Source organism: Octodon degus, unplaced genomic scaffold, assembly GCF_000260255.1.
Source record: "Octodon degus isolate 3935 unplaced genomic scaffold, OctDeg1.0 scaffold00075, whole genome shotgun sequence".
Lineage (NCBI taxonomy): Eukaryota > Metazoa > Chordata > Mammalia > Rodentia > Octodontidae > Octodon > Octodon degus.
In genome coordinates this window covers 6278845-6289510 of record NW_004524651.1, presented here as the reverse complement: position 1 = coordinate 6289510, position 10666 = coordinate 6278845, and the positions used below count along the sequence as shown (strand labels likewise).

Below are 10666 nucleotides of genomic sequence, written 5' to 3'. Positions count from 1 at the left end.
TTTTTTTTTTTTTTTTTGTGTGTGTGATCTCTTGCTATTTTCTTTATTTTTTATTTTTATTTTTTTTTTACAAACTTGAAATATTTTAATACCTCCAGATGTAGCATATAGGAAATAACAAAAAGCATAATTCAAAAGGCAAAAGAAGTTGCAGTATGCTCCTGGATGAACAATAAAGAGCTCTCAAAATGATAGTTATGCAGGACTATATAAAATATATTAGATGAACCTTATTTAAAAGGTCATTGAAGGGGCCGGGGAGATGGCTCAGTAGAATAAGTGTTTCCTTGGCAAGCACAAGGGTTTGAGTTCAATCCCTGGTTAAAAAAAAAAAAAAAAAAAGAAAGAAAAAGGTCATTGAAGACTTCTATGAAACAGTACCAATCTTATGTTGGGTTATACAAAAAAAAAAAAAAAAAAAGAAAGAAAAAGGTCATTGAAGACTTCTATGAAACAGTACCAATCTTATGTTGGGTTATACACGTATTTTTAATATATATATATGTATGTATGTTTGTATAAAAGACAGGGAAGAAGTAATAAAAAGCCAACAGAAAATGGAAATATACTTTTTAAAGTTTCTAACACTAGGAGAAGATATCATACCATGTTTTTTAAATAAAGTGTAAGTCAAAGATATAAATCTTAAAACAAAAATTAGGATTAAGCAATACTCAAAAATTAAATACTAGTTAATAAAAAATTAAATGTTTCAAAACAATTGGACTAAGAAAAAGTTTTCATGATAGTAAAGAAGTACTGAGAATAAAATATAAGGTAAATACTGGAAGGCAAATAAATGACCAGCACTTCTAACAGTTTGGGGATAGGCTATTGCACAAAGTTCTAGTGTGTTGTGGACAAGGATAATGTCCATGACACTTACTGGTGGCCAGGTGTCACTTGTGGGACTGAGCTACAGCTATTTCTTTGAAATTCACCTTGTAGACCCAGATGGAATCATGACCCATAGGGTGCAAGAGAATTCCATTTGTAGAGTGTGCTGATGGAAATATTTTGCTGCTGTACACAAAAGAATAACTGAAAGATTACTATTGTATACCTCTTATTCTCCTGTGTTTCATTGTTTGCCCTATTTGGTGGGTTTTTTCCATTCTCATTCATGGAGTTGCGATCATTTTGCTCCCTCTCTAGAACATCATTTAGTAGGCTGTGTAGGCTTGGCTTTGTCATCATGAAATTTTTTAGTTGTTTTTTGTCATGGAAGTATTTCACTTCTCCACTATACTTGAAAGAGAGTTTTGCAGGGTATATCAGTCTGGGTTGAAATTTGTTTTCTTGGAAGACTTGAAGTACTTTGCTCCATGCTCTTCTTGACTTGATGGTTTGTGAAGAGAAATCTGCCTTTATTCTGATGGGTATTCTTTTAAAAGTGATCTGTTTCTTTTCTTTAGCGGCTTTTAGTATACTGTTCCTGTGCTGAATTTCTGGGATCTTGATTAGTATATGTCTGGGTGTGGTTTTAATTGGGTTGATGTTATTTGGAGTTCTGTATGCTTTGGTTAGCTGAATGTCAGATTGTTGCCCCATATTTGGGAAGTTTTCTGCTATTACTTCTACCCATATTCTTTTTATATCATTTGTATTGACTCCTTCCTTCATTGATGCCTATTAGTCTCACATTATTCATCTTTGCATCGTCTTACAGGTATTGAATTATTTTTTCCTACATCCTAGTTGTTTTTAAGAGATCTTTTCTTACTTTTTCACTAGCTGCAATGGTGTCTTTCAGGTCAGAAAGTCTACTTTCACTTTCACGCAAACGGTTTTGCCAGCTTGTGATTGAGGTTTTAATTTCCTGTATATCACTTTGAATCTGTTTTGTACATTCTATTTCTTTCCTATATTGCTTATTCAGGGGTTCCTTCATTTTTATATTCTGCTCTATTTTTTTTATCAGTGTATTCTTTAGAAGCACTTAGTACTTTTGTGATTATAGTTATCATTTCTTCTTTTACTTCAGAAATTATTTCTGATCTGATTTCTTCTATACCTTTTTGTAGTTGTTTCTTTACTTCTAGTGCTGTTATTTCAGAGATACCAGGTGTGTGATTTCCAGTTTCTCTATGCTAGTGTCTTCTGCATTTGTTCTGGGTGGACTTGGGGCCTGAACCTGCATTTTGTTCCTTTTCTTTGTCATTTTGTATACCACTGTCTTCTGACCTTTGGTGTCGAGCTTGGATAGAGTTATTACCTTAGCACCAGGTCCAGATCTATGAAGTTCAGACTCCTCCAGGTGGGTGTGGCTTGGATCTGGTTGGGGTCTGGCTGCTGTGCACCACTTCTTCCTGCTGCAGCCATTGGAGTTGAACCCTTTGTGTCTCTCTGGCAAGATGTTCTGCTCCTGAATCACCTGGGTGGGTCTTGCCTCTATCCTCTTTGCAGGGAGTTCTGCTGAAGGGTTCCACGCTGGGTCTGCACTCTGGGTCAAATGAGGATCAGGCAGGCCCCAGGTGGTCTCACTCACACGCCAAGCCTGTGCTCTGGGTTGATTGAGGATCCGGCAGCCCCGGGTCATCTCTTTTGCTATTTTAAAGAAATACTTCTTTTCATGCTCACTAATTACAAACCTGTCTTGTGTGTCTATTATTCTGTTATTCAGTCCTCACATTAGTTGATTCTGTTGTGTATGTTTACAATCGAGCTTTTAATCTCCTGGATGTCTGTTTGAATCTGTTTTATGGATTCCATTTCTTTCCTATATTGGGCATTTGTAATTTCTATCATTTTCATAAGCTCCTTATTTTTTTATCTGTATCTGTTCTAGATTCAGTATGTGCTTCATTATGGCTATCATCTCTTTAGTTATATGAGAAATTATGGGTGATTTTTTTTTTTTTTCTCTTGGAACCTTATTTATTCTTCTAGCTTTACAGAGAATTTAGGTGGGTGTGTTTTGACTTGTTCTGCTTCACTGCCCCTGGGTTTGCGTTGTGCTACTTGGAGGTCTAGAGTTTAATCTTGCTTGTGTGTCTTCTAATTTTCTATTAAGAAAAATATTTTCTGTGTTGATGCTTATAAATTGCTTATGGTATGTGGCTTTATTACTAGCATCAAGAACGCCTTAGGAAATGACTGCTTTTCAGAGATGTCATGTATGTACAACTGGCTTTTGAGTTTGTTACAAGATCTTCCCTCTCAATTATTAGGGATGAGAGGTTGCTCTCTGTTTGACCTAGTCCTTGGTACTTTGGTACTGATCTGTAATATTGCTTATGACCCTTAGACAAGCTTGGTTTAGGGAAGAACAACTGATTAGAATAACCATGTTTCCTTGGCTAAAGTAGTACAATCAATAATAACAATAGCATCTATCACAGCCTAGAAAACGACAAATTATGGTAACTATTAATTTGCCACCTTTAACCATATGAACAAGAATTGTAGTTATATAAAAAAAATCTAAAAAAAATAAAAAAAAATAAAAATATCTAAAGCAAACCAGAAATTTTCATACAGTAAAGATACCCTCAATTGAGTAATCTTACCCTCTTGTGAGAAAATTTAAAAAGGATAGGTAAAAATAGAGAAAAACAGGAAGAGATGAGAATCAAGGCTGAAGGACAAAGGGAGATCACCTGAGCGTTAGGAAACCAGTTAAGAAGACAGGAGGGAGATATGAGGGAAGGAAGAAAAAAAGCATGACAAAATAAAACAGAAACGTATTCACACTGAAGGATAATACAGTAAAAAAAAAGCATAAAAATGAAGCAAAACAAAAACTGCAAACAAGCCAAAAATAAAAGCAGTTTTCCTGATTTCAAGCCTGTGCCTGTACTCTGGGGTCTACAATTTTGGGGTGGTATCCATTTCAGGGTGTGTCCCTGCTGTCACTAGTAGACAAGGGAGGCAGACAGAGCCCAGATATTAAGTGTGTAGTGGGTTAGGGCAGAGCTCTCTCTAATCCCTTCAAGCCTGTGGTAGGAATAGGTGAGAGGCCACGTCAGCTACAAAGAGGTTCAGGCTAATCCTGGTCTCTGGCTGTGGTTTTGTGACTAGGTTTTCAGCCCACAACCCTGCAGGTGTTTCTTGCTGCCTTGATCTCAGCCCCTAGACCTAAACATCTCTCAGAGCTGTGTTTCACTCAGACACTGGTAGGCCCAAGGTGGAACCAGCTCATGGTAGCTCTGAGTGCTGGGTTCAGCTGGCCGCACCCCTCTCCTGGGGACGTTCTGAGCAGGGTCGCTCACTGAACCCTGCAATCTACCGCATCCACTGCTCAGCTCCACAGGTGTGGGTCTCCATGGAGGCCTCAGGCCCCCTGCTGTCACTGTGCCTCTGTGGCTTCAAGGCACCTCGCACCCTGCAAGCTGGCAGTCAGGGAGAAAATGCTCTTTGCCACCTCTCTCCTCTGCCTTGGTGTCTGTCACCTTGTTTTCCCTTTGGGCTCCAAGTTTCCTTCAGAACTTTCCTGAAGTTTCTCAGAGCATTTCCTCAGGAATGTATTTTATTATTTGATGATTCCTACCGAAAAATGAAGCCAAAACACATATGAAAGGTCCCATTCAGGAAAATTATAGGTAATTTGTCATCTTATTTTTGTAGAAAATGTGATAGTGTATGAGTTAGTGTAAGAAAACATTTTTCAGGAGAAATATTTTGGTGGCACTCAGTATTTCTGTTATCTTAAATTACTTATACAAAGGCATCTTTTTTAGAATTTCTTCCATTGAGACATCTTCAGATGTTCATGTGAGCATATATTTTTTGACTTAAAGGGATTCTCAGTGAATAATCACCTTTAGATTTTTGATATATGAATGCTTTAATGTGTTAAGTTTATGGCTTGTGTGAAAAGTGAGATTTTTTTGAGGCCAAAAAATACTGATTTTAGGGAAATCTAATCTGTTTGAATTTTCTCTCATTTGGTGAGTTCTAAAACTTAAGTTGGTGTTTGTTTCAGGGTTTATATTTACTTTTAAGAAAATCTGAAAACAGCTGGGTATGGTGGCACACATGTGTAATCTCAGCATGCCGGGCCCTGAGGCAGAAGGATTGCTGTGAGTCTGAGGCCAGCCCGGGCTACCTAGTGAGTTCTAGGCCAGCCTGAACTTCATACCAAAACCCCGTGTCAAAAACAAAACAAAAAACCTAAGAACCCATATTTTTTTTGTTAAATGATAGTTTGGCTGTTTACCAGTTTCTTTAAAATAGAATGAAATTATACTTAAAGATAATTCTTAAGACAAAAGTTTAAAAAATATTAAAAATTTGTCTTCCTCCAAACTAGTATGCCCTGCTAGGTATGAAACAGTTCTTCTGTACTTCCAGAAGAGAGCAGCATAAACACATTTTTAAAATTAAGTACATTTAAAAGCATAAGCTGCATTTTAGGGGGAAAAAATCTGAATAACTCACTATATATTTTGGTTAAATAGATGATAGACAATATTTGTAATACTGTTTGAGTTCATTCTTATATGTATTTTAGGTATAGAGAGCTACACATTAAAGCCATCAGACAACTTTTAGATTTCTGTGCCTATTTTATCCTGAAATTGTTACTAGGGATTTGCATAATGCATACTTTAGATATAGTGCTTACAACTTTTACCTATAAATGTTCTTAAACTCTTTATGTAATAGTCATACAATGAAATACTTTCTTCGGCTTGTTAGAAATACCAAGAGTTTTTTAAAGTTTAATTTGTTATTTCTGTTGCAAAATAGAAAAAAAATTACATGAAACAACTCACTGGCAGCATATTCCATTTCAAAGGGGTACCTTTATGAAGTCTGCTCCTGTAGATCAAAAGCTAAAGCATTAGTAGCTGTGGCTTACAGTCTAACACTATAACTGCATATTCAGTTTAAGGATTTAAGGTAGGAAAATTATGGAAGCATTTGCATAAAAATTTGATTCCTTTATTTTATATTAGAGATTTTTTCACTCTCTTTTCTACTTTATTTACTGACGCTTTCTAGCTGAAGAATGAAATGTAGCTTCTGAGATTTTGAGCACTGATGTCTCTTCCCCTTTTCCTGCCCTGTGCTTCCGGAGCAAAAGGAGCACGTGGCTGTGCACTGACTGCTCCCTTCTGGGGTTGGAGGCTTTGCTAATGCCAGGCGTTTGGAACTGTCTAGCTATGTGTGTATCATGTTGGTGGTTCACCGTATGCATTTGTATTTATTTTTAGGTTGCTATTTTCTTTACTTAATTATATTTGGTTATTTTAAATTGGTAAGAATAAAATGTCTCTTCTCTCTCTCTCCCTCTCCCTCTCCCTCTCCCTCTCCTTCTTCCTCTTTCTCTCTCCTCCCCTCACCCCCTTTCTTTCCCTGGAGATTGAACCCAGGGGCTTTGCACTAAGCTACATCCTCAGCTTGTTTTTGAGACAGGGTATCACTAAGTTGCCCAGGCTGGGTTTAAACTTGTGGTCTCCTGCCTCGGCCTCCCAGAGTGCTAGTTTTACAAGTGGGCACCACTATATGTGGTTTAATTAGCCTTTATTTCTTTCACCTTGTTTTGAAATAAAACAAATCTTAATGTTATAAAAATAGTATTTGATTTTTTTTATTCAAATAGCAAAAACCGGGGGCCTGCCCCTTAGCTCAGTTCTTTAAGTGGCTCTTCAACAAAGGAGTCAAGCTCAGGTTGCTGGTGTTCAATTCCCACAATTCAATCCAGCCAAACCTGCCCTGAAGGCATTTGGAGCAAAAACAAAAAAACCAAAAAAACCCCCAAGAAAACAAATAGAAAAAACCCCACATAAAATACATGACATTGAGAAAGGATGGTACTAAGTGGGTTTAGGCTCTATGCAGGTGGCTGTCCTTCTGCCTTGGTTTGTAAGCCCTTGTAAGCCATGTAGTGCTTCTAAGTCCACTAGCACTGACTATAATGGGTGCCCAGAAGAGTAAGCATTTTTGGCTGGCTGACTCCCATGTAAAGTTCCTTTCGCATCTTTGTGCCAAAAATTTGAATACCCTAATAAAAAAGAAAAAACTTATCTCTATACTTTAGACTAGTAAAAGTGAATGGAGGCTGGTAAGGCTTTGAATTTATGGGAAGAAAGTCGGAAAGGCTTGGAAAAATCATTATCTTATAGTTTAGTAGCATTTAATTATGTACTTATGAAAGGACAAGATTTCCTTCATGCCAATATCTTTTAGAACCTATTAAAGTCCAAGTTTGAGTTCAGTTGAATTATAACAATTAAACACTTTTAATTCTTCTTTGAATTTTGATAAACAGTAACACTACTTTGGGGCAACTCAGCAAGTATCTCGCCATGAGAGCAATGGAAGAGCACTATGGAACCCAAAATACGGGCCACGTGGCCTTTCAGAGCTTTCCTGGGCCAGCGCTTCCCGTGGAAGCCTTGTCATTCCTAGAGGGACTGTGAGAGGTTTCTGCTGAACTCAGCCTCATGCAGCAATCACAGACTATATTTTAGCTGTTCTAGTCCTTTACTTTTCTGAGTTATTATTTTTATACTCAGTGCCTGATATGTGGTTAAAGTAGCTAACCAGGACATGATTGAAGTTTGGCTGTCTTAGTATTTGTCATCCATCTCAGCTGTGTTTTTTAAAAAAGCCTTCTCTGGTATTCTTTCTTTCTTTCTTTTTTTTTTTTTTTTTTGCGGAACCAGGCATTGAACTCAGGCCCTTGCGCTTGCCAGGGAAGCGCTTATTCCACTGAGCCGTCTCCCCAGCCCCTGGTATTCTTTCATTTAGCCTAGGTCAGAGCTGTTTAGCCAACAAATGAGGTACCTTTCCCCAACGAAATGTAACTTTCCACCTAATAGATAATATGTAAATAAGGACTACTTCACTGTGGACATAATGTGGTAAAATTTTAGGTAAAGATCTAAAATTTGAACATGCTGGAGTATTTTTAATATTACCAAGTTATAGCTGAGGGGGCTATAGTCATTTGTCAACTATCTTTTCTACTTCTCTTTCTCTGCAGTGGATGTTACAAAGAGGCATACATGTTACCTGTTTAAAGTGGATTATCTTTGTATTGCTTCTGTAGAGTTCTTTTTTTGTGCCTGGATTAGATTTATTAAGTAACTTCTTGGGAGATGCCAGCAGGGTTGGAGAGCTGTAGTCACCTGCATGGTGATTGAAACTTCACTTCCCACTTAGAAGTGGAAGCCAGTAAATCAGGACTGCAGGACGTCCTGGAGGTGTCGTGCCTAGCCTCGTGGAGGCTTACTTCACATTGTTTTCAGACTATAAATAGTAAAGCCTGTGATAGTATCCTTCACATTAATTTGCTTTTAAAAAATAAAATATTCTTTTTCACTCTTACATGCTAAAAAGAAATAGATTTCTTTCCTGACAGTATTTTTTTTCTCTTTTTTCAACAGAGGTTCTGAAAGACTACATCAAGCCAGGTGGGGAGTGTTTGGAATTATTTGCTCGAAATCTACAGCCAGGTTGGACCAGCTGGGGCAATGAAGTCCTCAAATTTCAGCACGTGGATTATTTCATTGCTTTGGAGTCTGGGTGCTGATGTGAGCCGAAAGCGGTGCTTTCTGCTGTTCTCGGCGCTTCTCCCTGCTTCCTCCTTTTCCCTTTTCTGACCCATAGCATCTGGGTTTCTGGTACTGATCAGAAACGAGCAGCCTTCGTGTCACTTAGAACAGACTTTATTCTGTGGCACTGATACCCCGTGACATTGTGGACCACAGTGAGGGGGCGAGCAGTGGGAGCGAGGTCCAGTACAGCTGCTGCTGAGTTCTGAAATCATCCTGCAGACCACAGGTTGAAGTCCTGCCCGTGTTTTGTTTGGGCCAAACAAATCAACCAAGAAAACGTTCCATTGGAGTCCAGATTTCTGCTTCTCTGAATATCAGAAGCTGCTGGTATTCCAAGGTCCTGGCTCTTGCCTGCCATCACATGCCTGTGCAGCCAGTTCATGGTGGCTGACTCTTGTCAGTCTCTGGGTTACCATGGGGCTGCTGCTCACTCCATGCTGTTGGTCAGCAGACCCCGAAGGACGTGCGCGTGGGCTCTGGTGTTAAGCAAGATTGTGGAGCAGCTTTCCAGTGGCTGCCAAGTCAGCCTCCCGGAAGTGAGGCTGTGTGCCTGTTTCAGAGAATTTTAATTGTACTCAAGATTACTTTTCAAGTACTTGCTGGTTTTGCTAGAACAAAAATAAAAGATAGTTCTTAGAAACACTGCTTATAATTGTGAAAAGGTATGTATTATTTGCACATTTTCTACAAATAATTATTTTTCTACTGTATTAAATTTTTTTTTTCTTTTGTGATGGTGGAGATGAAATCCAGAGCCTTGCTCATGCCGTGGATACTGTGGAGCTACACCCAGGCCCTACTAAGTGAAGTGCTTTGACTGAAATGATATTTTGAAAAGCATGCTGATACAAAATTGTATCTGTATACTCAGGATAATTAGGATAGATACACAGCTCCATTCTCTTAATTCAGTGAATAGAGAGGTTTGTTCTAACAGTGTTTGAGACAGGATATCAGGTCTGCATCTTGTGCAATGAATAACCACTAAGACAACAGTATGCACTGTATTAATTATTGAAAATGTACTAGTAATCGGTTGTGAAACTGTCTCATTGCTATTTGTTTCTCAATAAAAATATTTTAAAAAGCATGCTGATTTATTATATATAATCTTTTTTAATGTTGAGGTAGAGTATTTATGTAATTCAGTTTTCTAATGTGTAGTAGAGGGTTTATGAGTTTTGAAAACATGGATAGTTGTCCTCCTACCACCATAATCATGCCCAGAAGCCTTCCCATTCCCCACTAGCCCTCTCACCTGTCCCATTGTAGCTGGTCTCGTTCCTTATCCTGGGTCCTGACAAATCATGATTTAATTTCTGTTAGGAGTTTTGCTTGTTTGGAATTTCATATACATTGAATCACAAAATGTTTTGTCTACTTTTATTTTTAGAAAAGTATATTGTTGATAAATTGTCTACATAGTTTTATCTACTCAATAAAATGTTTGAAATGAGTCTTTGGTAGGTTTGCTGGTTTATTTGCTGATTTCATCAAAGAAAAGAGGGTTATTTTTGAAATTTGTTCATTCTGTAAGTGGTATCAGGTTTAATTTCATGTGTGTAAAGATATACTAAGTTGTTATTTAAAAGGAACAATATACTAAGCTTGAAGCATACATCACAATCTCACTTAGTTCTCTTCATCTTTTTTTTTTTTTTTTAATCTAGAGCTGGAATTACAGGCATGTGCTACCACACCTGGTTTCAGCGACCGGCCAGCACAGCATGTACTGGGGGATTGAACCTGGATCTTTGTGCTTGCCAGGCAGGCATTTAGACCACTGAGCTATCTCCTCAGCTCCTCTTTGCATCTTCTTGAGATATTTAAAGGTTTTATAGTTTGTGGACACATTTTAGCCAAGCTTTGGAAGTTTTCATTTTGGTAGCATGAATATTGGTTGTGAAAGAGGAAAGAAATTATTCATGATTTTTGACATTCAGGTGACAGGGATATCATTCTCCATTCTGGTCCTCAGTTGTGTAACCCCTAAGTCCTGTTTGTAACACTTGTTGAATTAGTAGGCTCTTTTCTGAATAAAAGATGGATGTCTAAAGTACAACAGTAGCATCAGTAGCATAGCTTTTGAGAACAAAAACTTTGACAGCATTACATTTAGTTTTAGCTAAGCAACTGAATAACTTACTGCAAGGTGTTTT

General features: G+C 37.8%; 1 protein-coding gene across 7 annotated transcripts in view; it reads left to right on the top strand.

The window, feature by feature from the left end:
* The window catches only part of Mettl4 (methyltransferase like 4), a 54433-nt gene extending 44997 nt beyond the window's left edge, over window positions 1-9436 (top strand). For 6 of the 7 annotated variants that reach the window (XM_023720413.1, XM_023720411.1, XM_023720410.1 and 3 more), the window contains exon 9: window positions 8337-9436. In XM_023720413.1, the coding sequence (XP_023576181.1) occupies window positions 8337-8427 (91 nt within the window). In that variant the 3' untranslated portion in view covers window positions 8428-9436. The remainder of the gene's footprint in view (window positions 1-8336) is intronic. The other variant, XM_023720417.1, reaches the window with a different exon arrangement.
* The last annotated feature ends 1230 nt before the right edge of the window (window positions 9437-10666 follow it).